The sequence below is a fragment of the Haliaeetus albicilla genome, chromosome 23 (genome assembly GCF_947461875.1).
Source record: "Haliaeetus albicilla chromosome 23, bHalAlb1.1, whole genome shotgun sequence".
NCBI classification, from domain to species: Eukaryota; Metazoa; Chordata; class Aves; order Accipitriformes; family Accipitridae; genus Haliaeetus; species Haliaeetus albicilla.
The window spans coordinates 24,570,575-24,590,317 of NC_091505.1; the positions used below are offsets into that span (position 1 = coordinate 24,570,575).

At 37.5% G+C, this 19,743-nt stretch overlaps 1 protein-coding gene across 4 annotated transcripts in view; it reads left to right on the top strand.

Moving 5' to 3' along the window:
• The window catches only part of LOC104321143 (fibronectin type-III domain-containing protein 3a-like), a 50,072-nt gene that overhangs the window by 19,584 nt on the left and 10,745 nt on the right, over positions 1–19,743 (top strand). For 3 of the 4 annotated variants that reach the window (XM_069811587.1, XM_069811588.1, XM_069811589.1), the window contains exons 4-15: positions 5,139–5,214; positions 6,451–6,527; positions 10,412–10,643; positions 12,114–12,386; positions 13,700–13,755; positions 14,954–15,108; positions 15,368–15,427; positions 16,961–17,099; positions 18,170–18,223; positions 18,939–19,060; positions 19,146–19,320; positions 19,567–19,653. In XM_069811587.1, coding sequence (XP_069667688.1) covers positions 5,139–5,214; positions 6,451–6,527; positions 10,412–10,643; positions 12,114–12,386; positions 13,700–13,755; positions 14,954–15,108; positions 15,368–15,427; positions 16,961–17,099; positions 18,170–18,223; positions 18,939–19,060; positions 19,146–19,320; positions 19,567–19,653 — 1,506 coding nt within the window. The remainder of the gene's footprint in view (positions 1–5,138; positions 5,215–6,450; positions 6,528–10,411; positions 10,644–12,113; positions 12,387–13,699; positions 13,756–14,953; positions 15,109–15,367; positions 15,428–16,960; positions 17,100–18,169; positions 18,224–18,938; positions 19,061–19,145; positions 19,321–19,566; positions 19,654–19,743) is intronic. The other variant, XM_069811590.1, reaches the window with a different exon arrangement.

Below are 19,743 nucleotides of genomic sequence, written 5' to 3' on the forward strand. Positions count from 1 at the left end.
TGATCTCTCAAGGTCCCTTCTGACCTGGGTTGTTCTACAATTCTGTAATAACAAAACACAAATTTGAAGGCTTTATGTGCCCGGAGTTAAATAATAATTTTGTTGAAGCAAGGGACAAAACTGCCCATTGCTTTAATCTGATCAGTATATAAGAATTTAGGGGTTAATTCAGATGGAAAAGTTGCATAAAAGTTTCCAGAGGATAACTGTCATATGAAATGATAAGTGGTGTTTCTCAGGGGTCGTATTGGGACCGGCACCGTTTAACATCGTTGTTGGCAACACAGACAGTGGGATTGAGTGCACCCTAATCAGGTTTGCCGACAACACCAAGCTGTGTGGTGAGGTTGACACGCTGGACGGAAGGGATGCCATCCAGAGGGACCTGGACAGGCTTGAGACGTGGGCCCATATGAACGTCATGAAGTTCAACAAGGCCAAGTGTGAGGTCCTGCACATGGGTCAGGGCAATCCCAAGCTCAAATACAGGCTGGGCGATGAGTGGATTGAGAGCAGCCCTATGGAGAAGGACTTGGGGGTGTTGGTTGATGAGAAGCTCAACATGACCCGGCAATGTGTGTTTGCAGCCCAGAAAGCCACCTGCATCCTGGGCTGCATCTGAAGAAGCGTAACCAGCAGGTTGAGGGAGGTGATTCTCCTCCTCTGCTCTGCTCTGTGAGACCCCACCTGGAGTACAGCATCCAGCTCTGGGGCACCCAGCACAAGAAGGACATGGACCTGTTGGAGCGGGTCCAGAGGAGGGCCATGAAGATGATGAGAGGGCTGGAGCACCTCTCCCTGGAAGACAGGCTGAGAGAGTTGGGGTTGTTCACCTGGAGAAGAAAGGGCTCCAGGCAGACCTTATAGCAGCCTGCCAGTACCTAAAGGGGACCTAGAGGAAAGATGGGGAGGGACTTTTTATGAGGGCATGTAGGGATGGCACAAGGGCTAATGGCTCTAAACTGAACGCAGGTAGATTTAGATTAGCTGTAAAGAAGCAGTTGTTTACAGTGAGGGTGGTGAGACACTGGCACAGGTTGCCCAGAGAAGTTGTGGCTGCCCCATCCCTGGCAGTGTTCAAGGCCAGGTTGGATGGGGCTTGGAGCAGCCTGGTCTGGTGGAAGGTGTCCCTGCCCAAGGCAGGGGGGTTGGAGCTGGATGATCTTTAAGGTCCCTTCCAACCCAAATCATTCCATGATTTTATGATTATGAATGGTAACAGTGAAGATCTTGACACGTTTGAATGTACAGTGGATAAAGAGGGTGCACCAAAATAATCATGAATTGTTGAGGGTCTGATAGACCATAAATGCTGAAGTTTTAAAAGAGATATTGTTTACTTTGTATTTGTTACAGATGGGAAAGGATTGTAGTATACTTGCTTGTAAAAACAGCCTTTATTTAAAAAAAAAAAAAGTGTACTCTGCTTTTTTTTCCTCAGACTCTGGAGATAAAAGTACAGTGACTGTGTTTTGAAATAAGTAAAGCTGTAGAGTCTCTAAGCTAGTTCTGAAGTTCTAGCATTAGCAACATGAAATTTTAGACACTTGACCAGCTGTGAGGTTATTCAGTAGGCAGTGTTTCATGTTACACAAGGAAAAGAGGTCAAGTAGATCTAATTAGAGACCATCTTCATAGCTGTATTTTTATAGCATGTCTTTGTATAGGTAAGTGTGTAGAATACTATTGTGTATTGAATGACCCAAAAGAAAGTGACAAGCGTTGAAATTTTCAGAACCTAGTGGAGACTGTTAGCAATCAGGTAAGGTTAAAAAAAACCAAAACCAAAAACCAGAAAAAACACCCCAGTTGAATCTTGGACATGCATTTGAAGAGTAGACTTGAAGGCTGATAGCCTCCAAGACTTACAATTGAATTATATTGGAAGTAACAAGTAAGTCTGTTTAGTGAAAATCTTCATGGGACTGGGAAGTGATTTTGTGTTAATGTGCCAATATTTCTTAGTCTAGTGTGTCTGTATATAAACAACCGTGTCATCTTGCCATCCATATCATGTTGCCGCCCGTTGGTTGGCTGACAAATACACTTGCTGTTCTTGTTTGTGGCACTTTTCTCTAGAGAGGCTTCTGAGCTACAGTCTCACATTGGAAAGTTTGCTTTTAAATAGAGTATTAACTTAGAAGCTTTGTTAACGCAGGTGATTTTTAAGTATTTTGCTGCCAGTGCCATAGAGGATAGGCTAATTACAGAGTATTACACAGTGGTTTTGTTTTCAGAAATAAAGTGCGTGCTGTTTGGCCAATCACTTCAGTCAGATGCAGCACCCAGTTCATTAGTTTCATTTCACATAAAGTATAAGTTGGAAGTTTTCTGGAAGGGTTTCTTGTTCTGAAAAAACTTCAGCAATGGAAAGTGTGTGAATAAGGGATAAAAGCAAAACACTGACCAGTGCTTTGAAATAGCTTGATCCTACTAGTTCTGAAATGGTTACATGGGACACCTAAAGGTGTTGACGTTACTGTGACTCCTAGAACTAGTCTGTCATCTAACTTGGCTTAGATTGACGCATTAGAAACACTCAAGCTTCCTGGAAATTTTCCTTGGTGGAAGGTAGATGGAACTGCATTTGCTTCATTAATTATAGTGAGTCATCCATCTAAGACATTGCCCCATGCATTCCTGAAATTCCAGTCCCTGAACTGCTCTACAGCCCTGTGATTACACCACTTAGATCCTTTTTGCTGAGTTCAGTTAACAGTTTCCTGAACTGTTTGTGAGAACTTCAGTTAGTTGAAACCCCTTCCGAAGATCTGACACGTTCAGAGGCTCTGAATTTCTAAAAGGATCCCTTTCCTGCCTCTGAATTTTCTTGCCCTTGAAGATGAGACTTCCTCTGAGGTTTAATACCTGCCTGTGGAGTCCTGTCCCCTGCTAGTGTCCATCCCCAGCAGCTGTTGTTGGCAGCAGACCTCGTCTTTCCTGGTTTTCTGTGCTCCGGCAAATCCCCAGCCTCTTGCTGTCAGTTTTCTTTAAACAAGTAACATTGCTTCTCTCTTTACTCCTAGACTTTTAGCGGAATTTAAGTCATAAATTTACTTATATACTGACAGATCTGTCTTAAGTTTCAGTGTTTTAATTATGCCATTTTTAAAAGCATTATCTGTCACCTGTCCTTCTCGTAGAACTGTAATAAATATTGCTGACTGGCTAGATGGCCTTTTCAGGGGGTTTTGGTGTTTTACTTATTGTCCAGAAACAACTCATCTGCCTTGAGTAAAATTGTCTCCTGTACTATGAATTCACTGTGTTTGTATATGCCTCTGCATCCCCTGTTAAAAAATAAAAGCTAAGATTAATATAGCAGTGTGCAGAGTCTGCAAAATCAGTGTTAAGCAGCATTTATCAGCCTGCTGCTTTGTTTTACACACAACAGTTTAAATGTAACAGATCTGTGCAAACCTCAGTCTGTGTGCTGAAGTGGCACGCTCAAGAGTAGAGGGAGAGAGAAGTGGGACATGTAAGCTGTTAACTTCAGGAAACACGAGTGTGTTTGGACTTACTCTCTTACACGTTAGCTGGAAAAATGTGGTTTGGTTAATGCCAGCATAAGCTACTTGGCAAACTCTTTGGAAAAGAGTAGTCAGTGGAGTTGGTCAAAAGGCAAAGGTTGAATGAGGGACCACAAGATCTTTTTAAGTCTCATTCTTTTCAGTGATCTTTTTATTAATGACTGGTATAATGGGACTGAGGTGTACTTAATAAATCTGCAGCTGATACAAAATGGGAGGAATTGCAAGCATCTTGGAAGCCTGAAATTATTTTGATTACTAGAAAGATAATCTAGAAAATTAGCATCAAGTACAAAGTACGATGCTTAGGTAGTCAGCTTATCCTAAGGAATGACTGGTTTAGTAGTGGTCCTTTAGAAAAACATCTGCCAACAGGTGGATAAAGACTGCAAGTGGAAGTCATCAGTGTTGGACTGTTTCCAAAAAAAAATGGCAGATAAAAACCCCAAAAGGATTTATATACAGGGTATGGCATCTAAATCACAGAAAACAATCTTTCTTTTATTGCTGCTTTATTCTTTATTTCATTGGTGGTTAAGACATGGAGTAAGGGTTCAGGTTGAAGCAGGGAATGCTGAAGTTAGATGATAAAATCTGTAATGATGAGGATAGTGAAACTGTGGTGCAGATGCCTAGGGATTTTATGGAGCTCCATCATTGGAGATGTAGCAGCACAAAATAGACAGGCTTATTCGTTAATGTCATGTGTAGTTCATTTTTACCAGGAGTTAGATGACTGGGTGATCTCTTCAGGTTCCATCTATCTGATAGGATTATTGAATGAAAGAAAACTATACTTTTTGAGTTTCATAGCTAGTTTTACAAATATATTTTATTTCAATTTTTACGTCGGCCTTTGTTCTTTATGTGCTAGCTATCACCAGGGTGGAATTTTGACTGTGTAATTGTGCAGTTCTTGCATGGCCAAACCCCTCATTTTACTAAAGAATTAGACCTGTGCCTCTGTAATATAGTAGAATCTCACTGCGAAATTCTTGTAGTAATGTTGTCATGTTACAATAAAACTGAAGCACAGCTGCCAATATTTTACAGTAAGACTGAAGCACGTGCTATGAATGGGGTAGAATGAGGTGATCACTTGTGTTACCCGGCACAAGGGAAACGATGCTGTGGACTGCCTGAGGAATAATTCTGGCAGATGTCCACATTGATTTGTGTGAAAGTGAATGCGATCATGCCCAAATTGACCTGCAGAATCTCACTGTTGTATTTCTTTCGCTACAGAATTACACAAACGTGAGAAAATACACCTGATCTTTCAGGAGCTGTAGAGCAGTGGTGGTAGGCATGACCTGCTTTATCACCTCTTCTACCATCCTCCCACTGCCAAAGGACTGCATACTTTAATAAGTTACTTGATAGCATCGGATAATATATTATCAAAATACATACCAGCATGATTTCAGTGAAAAAACATGGCCGAGTTTTGAGCCATGAGGGGTGAGGTTATAGTCCTGATTTTGCCACTTTAGCCCTGAAACTGAGATAATCTCACAGAAAAAAAAAAACCCAAAAAACAAAACAAACAAAAGAAAAAAACCCCACTCCAAAACCCAAACCATCTATTTTCTGTTTTGTTTTCTACAGGTTATTCTTGTACAGGTAAACCCAGGTGAAACATTTACGATTACAACTGAAGATGGACACATTCAGTGTATCCAAGGTAAAGTAAAAACTGAAGTACTGAATCCAAATATTTTGATTCTGCAGATATCAAAGAATTACTACCAGTGTTTGTTTCTGTAATGTCAAATGTGGTTTTGTATGTTCTGCAATGTAATAAATCAGATTTTTCAGTTTGTACTTAAAGCACAAATGAGACAGCACTGGGAAATTGCCAAGATTCCCTGCATCTCCGCAAACTTTGCTGCTAATTTATAAAAGACTGGCATCTCAACTGTTTTTGTAATGATCCTTGAATAACTGTCTTCTCAGAATCTTAACACATGAATTTACATGGGATTTAGTCCACACTAATCCAAACAACTTTAATAGATGCTGTGTGACCTCACTTTGTTGTAAGGTAGTGGCATTAGCAGTCTGCTGATATTGTGGGAAGCATTGCTACCCTCTGTGTGTGGCTACAAACTACTTTTTACCTTCTGGGTAAGTGACAGAACTGCAAATCTGAGTCGGGTCAAAATATCTCCTGTAAGTCAAGTTGAATTTATCAGTAATTCCATTTTTGGAATATTTTTCACCATTTCAAATAACATTATATAAAACGTGTCCATTCTGCTTTCATCAAGTCCCAGACAGGAATACTTTCTTTCAGCTTGATGTGAAAAATAGTACATTCTTATTTAAAAAAAAAAAATTAAAAATTGGTAGACCAACTGTCAGCATTACTACAGTGCCAATATTGTTGCTACAGACTTTTAAATCTGTCACAAAAGAACTAAAATTTATCTATGCTGATTTTTGTACGATTAAAGAAATATTGTTGGCTGTATAAGCATGGTGGTTGGGATAAATGTAATCTGTGCTTTTTGTAGAATAAATGTACAGCCATACTTGCATTCAGAGATATTATCTAGAATTCTAGATGCTTCCTGAAAGTTATTAAGTCATACTTAATGTGTGTATTGAATGTGAAAATGAGTTATCCATTGGTGACATAAATTGCATTATTTTTCTTGATGGAAACTTGTTACAGTCGCTTCTTTTATGTTTTTTTAAACTCGCAGTCATTATTTAAGTTTCTCTCCTAACTGACTTTTTAATTGGATAGTTTAAGCCTTGCTTCTAAATCTACTTGTCTAAAAGTAGTTCCATAAATAGAGTTGGATGCAGTTGCTGGCTTTTCAGGCACCAAAGTGAGCCACCACCTTTGAAAAAAAGGTGTCTCGAGTTTGTAAAAGCCTCATTTGTTAAAAAGTGGCACCTTATTACTTCTCAGGTCCAGCACATGTTCCTATGATGTCACCAAATGGTTCTATGCCGCCTATATTTGTGCCTCCTGGTTATGTATCTCAGGTAAACTTTAATTTATTCTTATATTTCAGTATGTTTGTGAGTGTGGCTTTTCAACAATAAGGCTATTGATTATTTTATCTGGAACAGCTGTTAAAAGCATTTCTTCTATTTTTTCCATTGAGCTTGCCAACTATTTAACTTTATTGTAGGCTCTATCACCTTCTGATCACTTAGTAAAATTTGATCTAGTTTTCAGGATTTTTGTAATAATACTACTAAGCACTAAAAGATTACTTTTAGTAAGATAGTAGATGGCTGTGAATCGGCTGTCTGCTGAGCTCCATTAACAGGATCCACATCTTGATTTTTTTCTTCAGTCCTGTTTTCAAGGTGAAAGTAGGTGCCTGGGTCATATGAATAATCACAGTTGATTGCAGCCTGCTAAGTGTCAGAGGACTGATGGGTATAGACGGTGCTTAGCTCTGCTAGAAACAGTCTGATGGGAACATAGCTGGGGGCAGCATCGGAATTGAATGCGTCTCATGCACGCCATGGTTATGAGGCTTGTGTTTCTTACATTGAGGTTATACAGGTCATATACCAGTATCACTCTCTCTTTCACCCCTTAGGTCTTTTTTTTTCCTGGGCTGCATAAGATATTTCTCTTTAATGTCTGCTCATAATTCAGCTTTTTCTATTGTAATATAACTCTATTTATCCAAGTTTTCAATGCCCCTTTCTTTACCAGCTCTGATCTCCTTAACATTCAGCAAAAACACTCCACTGTTCTAGCAGAAGTGTGAAGAGGAGTGTTAATGCTAATGACATGTGCCTATGAAATGAGCAGGACTCTGGGCTCCTCTCCCAGCTTTACTTTTCAGTTCTCACTGATTTTCCACTCCCCTGTGTTGTTAAGTCATAGCAGATCAGACCTGCATGTGGTATTTGAACTGTCGGGTATTTCAAGTTAACAATTTGATTTATTTTTAAATTAATGCGTTTTTTAAAGGGAAGTAATTAAAAACAAATGTTTAAACAGCACAGGCTAGGTTTCTCCTTTTCTAGTGTTGCTCAAAATCAGGACTTTTCTGAGTAGGCTTGAAAACTTTGTAACTGTATGTTGAGTTCCTCAGGCAGTTGTCTTTTTGCATACAGCTGCCTCTGCATTTCGTGCTTCTGCTGTTATAAGTAGGTACTTTCATGCAGACCTTGAAGAAAGATCCCCCAGCTAATTTATGCATCAATGTGAAATTTAGTCTTCAGTGCAAACAGTATGCAAAGCACTGGCAAATGCTGAGGTGTACAAACTGAAAAATATATTTGTTCTGTGTTTGCTGTCACATGATACTAGGGGGGCTTGTTTTGTTTTGTTTTCCCTTGGTCATTATGACAGGGATAGACAAGTTTGAAACCAGCTTTAAATTAGAGCTTGAGTTATTTATACTGTTCTTGTCAGTGGATGAGACTTTAACTCTCTGCTCCCAAATCTGTCTGGAGGAGCCCAGAGATTGTTATGTTGGTTTCTGCCAAAATGGAATGAAGTGATTCAGTAGTGGATAATGGGGGCACAGCAACTTCAGACTGTAAAATCATGTGAAAGTCTTACTGTATTAATGTATCCCTTCTACCTGAAACTATGCCACATGTTCTTGCTTAATATATACATAAAACAGAGTTAACACAGCCATCAAAATTTGCAATGAGTTTTGACTTGTATATGTTATAGTATGTTATAATATTATGCAATGTAATGTAGTTCAAGTGGTGTATTTAGTTCCGTTGATGAACCAAAAAAACCCCCACGTTGTTTCTAGAACAAAGTGTATTCAGTGTAAGCTTTGTCTTAAGTGTTGTCTTGTAATTTTTTTTCTTCTATTTAAAGTCTGTTAAGAATTGCTAATAATACAACTGACTCTAAGGCTGTCTCACAACTGAGCTCTGTCATAGCAATTTGTGAGTGGACACATTCTGTTTCCCTTCAGAAGAATAATTTCTCATTAGTTTGCTCTATCTTTTGCTGAGGAGCTTTTCAAAATACACTTTTGGTGTAAGCAGTATTTCAACATCCGTAATGCCTTCTTGGCCAACTAGGAAGTGTTACAGTGATTTCTTATAACCAAACTAAATACTCTTTAAGAGAAGGTCGTGAAAGAACTAACAGGATAAAACATGGCCTGCTTTTGTCTAAGTTCTTTCTTTAAATGCCTGAAAATATAAATTGTGTCTATTTTTAGTAACAGAGGGCTACATAAATAAGTTGAACTCTTCTCAGAGCAGGTTTTATTTTGTATGATTTACATTATGGATTGCATTAAAAAAAAAGTATTTTTTTGCATCTCAGTTTTGTATGCCAGCCTGCAGCTGGAATGCATCCCCCACTCTGCATCCACAGGTAGTATTTTCTGCTGACTACATGATCCATCTCTGTTAATACTGAAGCACTGTAAGGCCCTTCCTAATAGTGTTTGTGATTTGCATTTTTAAATGCAACTCGGAGGAGATGACTGATGTTGAAGGAAAGAAGCATAAAGCTGCAGACTAATTTTAAACCAATCTAAGAAAAATGCCTTGTTTTCCTACTGAGACTTGATTAATTTTGAAGTGTCAGTTTGCCTATAATATAGAACATTTTCCTATTGTTGATTTTTTTTTTTTACCAATTACATTGCTCATACCTCTCTAATCTTTTGTGTGAGGGAGAAAATGAGTTGTTGTCTGCCTATAAATAGGATTTAATACAGTCTAGTTAGTTTCTGAGTCAGACTTCTCATTAGATACAGTCTGAATTTTATGCCAGTGGACTTCTGTATTGTGGCAGAAGAAACAAACTGGAATATGACCAGATGATTTTTCTGATGCTCAACTCAGAAGGTTTTGACCCCGTCAGAGCTGTAGGTGCTGAAAACTTAATCCCTCAGATAAGCAAAATGGACTGTAACCACAGAATGACAGCAAATTGGTGCAGATGTCCTGTCTGTAGTGTGAACCCTACCTCGAGAAAGGACCCTGTAAACCTCAGCATCTGGTTGTCTGTTCCAGGTGTCTTAAAGATGAGACTAAACTGGGCATTGTTTCACTTCAGTGTCATTGTTGTTTAATATGTCTTTTTGTGAATCCTGCTGTAGTGTTATTTTTTGACCTTGTCTTCTAAAACTTGTGTTCTGTCTCTTCTCAGTTTTAAGATTTAGAGAAGCGTTACTGTATAAAACCCTAATGTATTTTAAATTTACTGTAGGAAAAGCAATTTATTGAGATATTAATGTATTTCATGCTGGCAGAATTAGACTCCAGAAGGAGCCTATATATTGCCAGTTTAGGACACATGCTTAGAAGTATGCCTGTGCATACATATGCATGTACTGTCTTAGCATCTTTTTATCCTAGAGTTCAGACGCACAGACAGGTTCCTTGTCTGAATTCTCTTAGCCTGTGGCAAACATGAAATATTTTGACATTTGGGTTGGGTTGGATCATAGTACAAGACAGCAGAGCTGGCTTGTAATACTTTGTACTTGCCATAGGCTAAGAATGTGTATGCAGACATGTACCACAAATCAGATGACATGCAGTGACTTGTACATACGATAGTGCTGTCAGTCAGGATGTAGTCTAAAGCAGTTCTTCTAACTCTTAACTACAAGTAGACTGGGAATTACACCCTGATCAATTCACATTGCTTGTTTAAAAGAATATATACATTATTCATAAATTATAGATTGCTTAGCACTTTGGTATGTGAAGCTCAGCTTCTTAAAACTGATTGCTTCAAACTCCAGTTTCTTCCAGTAATATATGCTGGGTTTTGACTGGAATTCATTTCGGTGTGTATATCCCTGACTGTCAGATTGTGGGTATAAACTTAATTTTTTTTATTTTTTATTATATATACAATATTTATAAGATTGTTATTGTACTAACTTTTGATTTCTTATGTCGCATGACAGGTGGTGGAAGAAAATGGAGTTCGTAAAGTGGTGGTATTGCCACACTCAGCTGAATTCCATCCTTCCATGCATCCTCCTCCTCCTCCTCCCCATGTGCCACATTACATGCATCATCACCATGCTTTGCTTCCCCACCCACCTCACCCAGTGTACCCTCCAGTTCCTGGGACGGGAGAGCTGCCACCACAGTTCATTCACCAGCATCCACCACCACACGTTTTTCAAGAACAAGGTGAGAGCGCAGGTGATGTTTAAATACACGAGAAGGCCTTTCACTGGGTGCATCTAGACTGAGAGAGCTGAGTTTTGTCAGTAGCTCTTTCACCCATTTCTGTTATTTTGGTGCTAGTTATTAGACTCCCTGAGGCTTACGTGTCTTTATGGGGTATTTTAAAATACACTTGCGTATAAGGTGTCATGGTCTGAAGGCACTCTGCATGTGCAAAGTATGATTGTATAAAGTTTAAATCTTCTGCTGTTCTGTTTTTAAGGATTTAATGCAAAAGCAGTAATTTAGAAGTGTTCTAATACTGTGTGTATTTTTCATGGATCCTTACTTTTGTTACTGTAAATGCCACAATGATTGCTTCTACCTTTCTCTAAAATTGTGCTCTCCAAAACTGCTGTGTTTTGTCACAGCCTTGGCATGAAGTTTTTTGAAAATGCATTAATTTGATACATGAATGTATTTTTTTGATGAGACAGAGTCCAAATATGACTGGAAAGAAAATAAAAATAACATACATAAACCAAAAAAATAGTAATCCATGTTGGAAGAGGAAGTGCAAATCCACTCTATATGTAAAAACTGAATGAAGCAATACTTCATTGGAGCCATTGGAGGGCTGGGGTCACTGCTGAATTAAACCAGGCTGTAAGCTTTATTCTATAAACAAGCATTTAATGCAGAAAGCAATTAGACTATGTAAGACCATCCACTATCTCTGAAGCTTAAATTGGTAATTAAGCTATTTCAGCTCATGTCTAGGGTAAAATATTCAGTAGCGCCCAAGCTACATTTTAAAAAGTTAGTTTGGGTCCTAAATTTGCTTGCACTTCTCTGAAAATGTGACTGTATGGCTGTATCAGGGAAAAAGGGCAACTGTAAGGCATAATCTTGAGCAGCTAACAAAAGAGAAAGGCCTGAAGAATTAAATTAAAAAAAAACAAAAACAAAACAAACTCTAAACTCAGCAAGTGATCAAAAATAATGCTTAAGAAAAAGAAAAAAAAATCAACAGTTTGCTTGCAGATACTTTGTGTGTCCTACTGTAGCATTTAACTAACATTGACAATGTTTCAAAACAAGAATTAAATCTCCAGGCGCATTCTTCTCCTACTACCTGATCTTTATGCTCATACACCGATTTGAGCCCAATCCATAAACTCTTTATCAGGTGAGGTTCCTAAAGTCTCGTGAAGCTCTGCCGGTCAGCAGTGTGAGACGTGCGTGTTTCTTGTCTGTTGTTCTGCTGCCCAGAGACACGCCATGAAACTCCTCAGGACTTCACAGATGCACCAAGCTGAAGTTACGTGAGCCATGCAGCTCCATGCATCTACAGACTGACAAAGCAAGCACAATAAAGTTCCATGGGTTTTCAAGTTCTGGTTTTACTGTAGTCATTCTTCTAAGTTACAGAGTGTTTCTCAGATGTCAAATAAATTGTACTGAATAATGAAATAAGTTCTCCTTTCTTTGTAGAGCCTCGTTCTCATGGAAGGACAAACTTCATTCAGCGAGATGAAAGGAGTCTCAAAATGCAAGAACACCTAAAGAAAAGACTAAAAGACAGACAAGCTAGTGGTCATACTAACAATAAACTTAACAGTCCTCCATCATCACCACATAAAGTTGTTAATTCTTCCAACACAACAATTCAGAATGGAAATGGAAAGGGACAGCAAGGGGCAGGAGGACTACTAAAGCAGAAGCAGATAGGAAAAACAAAGGGCAGTCCAGATGCAGAGATGGGAGGTAGGTTGCGTTGAAAGGGTACAAAAAAAAAAAAATCTAGATTCTTCTGTAACAGAAGATGCTATAAGTTCATTGCAAAATAGTTTCTGAAAAAATTTGAATTTGTAAATTTCTTTGGCTATTCAGGATTAGAGAAAGCCTGAAATACTTCTCATTATGTTTGGATTTTTTTTTCCCCCCTCTAGAAATAATAGTAATGTCAAGTTTGTTCATTTGAGATTTGTCAAATAAGGTCTTCAGGAAGGTTTAATTTTAAACCTGCTTTTTCTGACCCAGGACTGATCAGTATTCCAAGTGAGGATGACCTGTGGGTACTTACATAAAAGGCTTCTGGTGTTATTCTTTGTGGCACTTTTCCGATAACTAGGAGTTATTTAAAACTTCAAGAAATAGGAAGGTTTGAGCAACTGTCTGTACAGGTTTCTGTTTGAGCCTTTTTAATTGCTTATGGCTATTTACTTGCATATACTAAAATAACTTGTGTACAATATCTTTGTTTTTCCTGACGGTTTGAAACAGTGTTGCTGAAATGCAGTTTCTTACCACGATTCCTTAAATGATTTGTGTTTTGTGTGTGTCTTAATTTAAGTGGTTTGTTAGGCTGCAGGGTCTAGTCCTCACGTGTCACTGTTGTATTTAACTCTTCAGTTAGAGAAATAAAAGAGAAATCTGACTTTGTATCTTGGGAAGTAAGTAGAGGTGGAAGCTGTTATCCAACTTGTTTCAAGGATGAAAAATATACTTGATTAAAGATTTGTCTTAATACAGATTTATTGGGGGGGGGGGGATAGTTTTTATTTGCAGGCAGAATAATATCCTGAATTGTTCGACACGGACAATTGCAAAGATATGATTCAGTTTACAGACGTAACCCTTTTGGTACCTGTAGGTATTTTTAATGTGCAGTTTTGATCGGGCTTCTTCTGAATTATGCCTAGACCGAGTGTTTTGCAATAGAAATTCAAGGAAAGCACATACAATAGAGAGATAAGATCTTATTGTCATTTTTTTAACACCTTTCATTTTTGGAGGAATGTTGCTGTGTTGTCAAAGAAAACCTATTTATGCTCAGATTAGGAAAATATACCCTTTGTGCAGGATGTACTAAAAGGTTTTTTGTAACACTGTTAGTTTTGGATAGTTCATGTTTCTACCCCTCACGCAGCCAAAACAAACAGGGGAAATGAACTTTGCACAATAAGTACTATTGTTAAACTCTTAATGAGGCGAACTCCATCTTGTGGTGGCATTTTTGTAACAGACTGGTTTGCTCTTGGGGTTTTCAGTAATCTGTTTTGTATTTGAAATTTCAGAATCTGACACAGAATCCAAGAAATGTGATATTCACTTGAGCATTGGCAAGCCAGTCGTAAGTATTATCCTTAAAATACCATTATTTTCTGTGCATGTGCTTTCTATAAAATACCATGTGTCTTATTGATTTCTTTTTCTTTTTTCTTAATGGTTTATTTTTTTAATAGAGAAAATGTATTTTAGTTGTCAAAGTTCATAGCTGGGAAAGGGCAACCATGCTATGGAAACCCACTATTTCTCAACTTTCTGAAACAGTCTGTCTGATTCAGTTTCCCAGTCTGTAACCTGAGAGTGTATCCACTGTTGATGATGTTTAGTATATGACAGCGTTGTAGTACCTTGCAAACTAAGGGCCTGCTAAACTAATCGAAGCCTATCCACTCTTGGAACCATCCTCCATTCAGCATAGAGGATTTAAGAATATTGGGAATAGAATTTACAAAAATAGATCGTCTTTTTACATTATGTTTAGAAATTGGAGCAAATATTTGAGTATTTACAGATGTATTTAGGAAGTTGGAGTCTGACGTTAATTTAAATGTCTAAAGGCTAAAACTGCACTGATATTTTTGATCTTGAGCGTGCTTAATGACACTCTTCTTTGCATTATCTATACAGTAAGCTTGGGTTGTATTCTTTTGCTCCAGCTTTCCAGCTCTTCTTTGTTATGGTATTTTTTCATTGCTGCTTCTGACATCTGTACTTAATGCTAACACAAAGCTGTGTTGACTTTGTCAGAGAAAATTTGGAGTATGGGAATTAAGTAGCAAAAAACTTAGACCAAAAATTTTAGTCATGATCACTTAAAATCAGAGCCTCTTGCTATCCTATAGCTTAGTGGTTAAATATTAAGATTATGTGAGGGAGTTGTAATAGAGCTAGAAAGTTAGGCTATCTGACTGTGCCTAAGTATAGATCTGGTGTCATGTTCAAGACTCCAAATCTGAAAATTTGCTCCAAATGAGTGATGCGAACAGTGCAGGTGAAATAAAAATTTTCTCTTCGTACACTCAGACAATGTACTGTGTCTATAAGTTCGTTTAGTGTTTGAAGGGAAATCCTTTAATATGATATTTTAGAAATGAAAAGAGGAAATAATTTAAATTCAAATAATGACTCGATATTTCCACTACAAAGGTAAAGAATTCCTCCAGTGAGGAACTTCATAGGCAAACTAGCGACACCATGTTATTGACTAATATACCTTTTATTACAGAAAGCAAACTTACTTGCATTATTTATGCTTTTAATAGGTTTCTGATATACAAGCAAGATCAGCCGTTCTGTCCTGGAATCTCCCAGTTAGTTCACAGAATGGAGAGAGCCATAGTCATAGTCCAGCAGCATTTACATTTGAAGTAGCAATATCCAACAGTGGTAAAAATGGAAAATTTAAATCTGTCTATGTGTAAGTTTAGTTTCTTCATTTAAGCACAATACCGATGTTTAAAAACATTAACCAATCAGCAATCTCTCTATCAGGAGCTGTTTGTTGACTTGCAGACCTACCTACTTCACATGAAATAAATTTTAAGTAATATCACTAAGTTACATGGACAATGGAAAACGTGAAAATTAAATGTGCGCTACATGGTTTTGCTTTTCAATAAGCTTTTATCCTTTAAAGTATAAGGATGAGCTGTAACTTTTTTTTTTTTTTCCCACAGTGGGGAAGAATTAACAATTACACTTCCTGATCTCAGACCAGCAACTGATTATCATGCCAGGTATGTTGCTGGGAATGAAATACTCAATACTTTCGTTGTTATGTTAATTACAAAATTATTGTGGCTCCATGAAAAATATGTGATCACAAACAACTTGAGGAATATTCTGCAAAAATATCATACCCATGGACACTACTGTTGCTATCTAAATTTCCACTTACCTCCTCATCTCATTAAAATGTCACTTCATTTTCTTCCCTACTGTCTTCTCTGTCTCTTTGTGTTTCTCAAATACAAACTTTAAGTTACCCTCTGGTATTATTTTAGAACAACAAGATTGGACTCAGTGAAAGAGATTGTTGTGGGCTGAAGGCAGTGGTAAATAAAATAATTTAGCCTTGAACACGGATTTGCAAGTCTGACTGGTCAGCTTGATTTGTAAAGTTGCTTCTCTAAACTGCAAGCTTCTGTAGCAGTGCAAGGAGGGAAGTGGAAACTGTTTGAAATAGGGAGAAGTTAGATGCTGTGTTACAGGGGAACAAAACGTGAGGTTAAAGAATTGCCACGCAGAGTAAATAAGCATTACTGGAGAAGGTGTTTAACTGGTCAGGAGAAAGGCAAGCTGGTTAAACAAGCCAGGAGAACACTGATCCAGTAGCAGAAGAGAGCACCTCAGTGCTTGGGCACAGAAGGGCACAAGTTTTTAAGACTTCCTGAAACAAACTCCTGTTCTTAAACTGCAAGAGAGTTTTGAGTGTGTTAAATAGCACAGCTCTGCTTGCACAGCATAGCATAGTGTGTGTTTGGTTCGTGGTGTTGCTTTCCATAGAGGCCAACTTTCTTTCACCTACAATTCGTTTGATAAGACGGACAGTATTTCTGAAAAATTAGTCAAGTCATTGCTCTTCAGAAACTGACATAAATGAGCGTGACTGTTCTAGAGATTCTGTCCCATTTGAACAATTACACTGATAAACGTGGCTTTATTGCCCAAACAGCTGATTTAGCCTGTTTTAGTATCTGTTCTCTTGCACAAGTAAGTATTGTCCGTATTTGAATTTCAAGGTCTTTTTAGCAAAAGGTTCATTTCAAGTCCTGTATTCTGTTACGATTTGGTAACACTTCCTATAGTTTTCATCATGCCTCCCACCTGTATTTCATCATTTAAATATCTCCACTGTGTTAGATAGTAATTGTAAAGTAAAGGAAGGATGCCAGATGGAGTCTTCAAGATCAGTAAGTGTACCTGTGTGATCTCCATCACGCTACTCTGTCAGCATGTCCCTGTCTCCCTGAACATAGAAAGGAATAGCAGTGTTTCTTATGATGTGGGCATTGGTTACTAGAACCTGGAGCAACATCATAAACTCACTTTCTGTTGTTTCTTCCTGAAGGAAAAGGCATGAAGTTGTCTTTTAGAATCAATGATGTGAAAGAAGAGTGATTGGGCACTTGTTCCCTGTAACGTGAGCAGGCTGGTCTTGTTGCTGTAACCACTGCTTGTGATTAAATGCTTTTCTAAAGCTGGCAACTCTTTCCTTAAATTTTAAGGTGGTAATGCAATAGCAACATAATTAATTGTCCTTTGTTCAGAGTTTCAGCAACCAGCAGTTCCATAAAAGAGTCCATTTCTGAATTGGTGAGTTTCACTACAGAAAGTTGTGAGCCAGACTGTCCAGCTGCACCGAAGCTAATTTACAGAACCAAAAACAGCCTAAGTTTGCAGTGGAAGGTAAGCAGTCTGATGTATTCATGTATGGTATGTTTAAATTAGCTTTGTCAATAATTTAGTGTGTACTTTAGGTGTTGGCTTTTTAGTTGCTCAGCTAAGACTGATAACTGAAGTCATGATTGTTTCTTCCTCTTTCTTTCAGCATTTACTTAGTTTCTTGCATACAGCTTTAGTGTGATAGAGTTGGTAGCAGGTCTCTCCGAGTATGAACCTAACCAGTAGGAAAGATCTCTTCTGAATTGGCAGCATAGGAAAGCATAGAGCATTTATATTTTTGCTTGGGGTTCCTGGATGATAAATAGATACGACTTCATGTTGTAATTCAGAGTTCTTGTAGTTATTCTGACATATTTAAAGTAAATTTCTTTGGCTAGTTTGTAGATTTAAGTTTTTTAATCTGACTTCTGAATGTATACAGTATCTGTAAAGACTTGTTGGTAACTGTGTTTTCTTGTCTTTTTGTGTTTTTCATATGACTGTGCTTACACCTGGGAAAACAGTTTATTGCTAAATGACTTTAGTTAAATTATTTGTATAATCTGTACTTACAAAGTGAAAAGTTCCCAATTCATATGTTGTAACAAGCCCAAATGTCACTTGTCTGAACACCTACGTTGCTCAGACAGTTGGTGAGCACACAGTGCAAGGACACAAGGAAAAAAGCGATAAGAATATCATTTGCATTATTCATAAAATAAAACTATTCATAAGTTCATATTCTGAACTATTGGAATTAATAAAAGTAGTATAGCAGCCTGGAGAGCCATCAGGAAGAAGGAATCAAACTAGTTAAAACACCTGCCAGTTTTTACCCTTTCAAACTCACTTTACTGAATGTGTGTCAGTGCCCACAGTAGAGTTTCAGATTATCACAAGTGTGTTTGTGGAAGAAGAGGGCTGTTCTGTACATCTACTGCAGATTCCTTTCAGCTCTACACTAAATATTTTGTTTTAAAAGGCAGTTAGAGTATATTATATTCAATTATTAAAATGTTTTTTTAATGTGCAAAAATATTTATAAAAGTACAACCATTGGATTTTAACTTTTTTCATTGTTTCTTTATTTTCAGTCCTCAAATGACAATGGTTCCAAAATAACTAATTTTCTTTTAGAATGGGATGAGGTAAGACCTTTTCTAGTGGGGAAAAAAAAAAAAATCATAACGACATCTGTAGACCAATTATACTTAAAAATACTTTTTGCTTAGGTACATCAGCTATTTTCAGTGCAACTGTCCAGACAGTTTTAAAGAGACAAGCCAATTAAAAAGCTTGAATCGAATGCCTAGTATTGCAGCAATTCAAGTAGACAATCCTTTCAGAACCTCTGAGAGGACAGTGTAAAACTCCCTCATTTGGCTCTTGTCATTCAGAGCATCACTAATTGCTGTGCTCTGTTTAAATGGATGAGCATTTGTCTTGTATATTCGGTAGCTGACATAAATATTAGTCAGCTTTTGAACTTCTTACTGAAATGTATTCCAAAGTGATAAAAAAACTTCAAAAATGTGTTTTGTTTTCAACTGAAGTCATTTATTACCATTTTGTCAAATCTACAGTGCCAAAAAATAAACAGATGCCTCAATCAAAATGTGGTTTCATTATCAAGAATGCTCACGATTACTATCGGCATACTCAGTATGACCATGATGAAATTAGCTTTTTACATTCTTTAGGCTTACTCTCTTTTTTTTTTTTTTTTTTTTTTTTTTTTTTTTTAATTATTATTGAATTAGTGAAATGAAATTTAGGAAAATTTAGAATGAAGAGGTTGACTTTAGCAGGGAGTATAGAGTCCCCATGCAAAAAGTGACTCAGCTTGTTCTCACTTTTTTAAAGGGGAAGAACGGACCCTTCAAAGAATGCTACTACGGGCATCTGAAGCAGTATAAACTTACCAAACTCTCTCCTTCTACAAAATACTCGCTCAGATTAGCTGCTAAAAATGATATTGGAATGAGGTAATGAACACAATGTATCATATAATTTATTTTCTCATCAACTATGTCTGCTGCTGTTAACATTTTTCAAAAAATATTTTTCTAGTGGATTCAGTGAGACAGTGACATACTACACAGCAGGAATTGTCCCACCAGCCCCATCGCCCCCGGTGCTCGTTGAAGCAGGAGTGAGCTGGCTGTCAGTGAAGTGGAGCCCACCTAACGGGGTGTCTTCAGATGATTCTCTCACTTACAGTTTAGACATGGAAGAAGAAGGTTCTGTAAGTGCTGGGTTTTGTTTTATGTGCAAAAGCCTGATAGGCAGTAAGTAGTGCTTAAATAAAAAATTAACTCTGTATTTTACTTTCAAATAAAATGCTGCAAAATACTGCAACAGTTGGAAAGTATTGTGTGTATTCATGAAACAAAGATGAAGTTCAAGCTTAAAAAAAATGTGATTGATCTTGATCTGGTTTTTGTTTTATCATGGGAAATTAATGATTGTTTTTATTTTCCCTCCTTTACAGGGTTATGGTTTCCAACCACAGTACAATGGAGATGAACTGTCATGCACTTTAAGAAATCTTAGGAGGAGTACATCCTATAAGTTTAGGGTTTGTACTGTGTTTTGTTTCTAATTTAATTATGACTGTATGCTTTTGTGGAGTTTTAACATTTTCATACAGCTAAGACACTTTCTATGG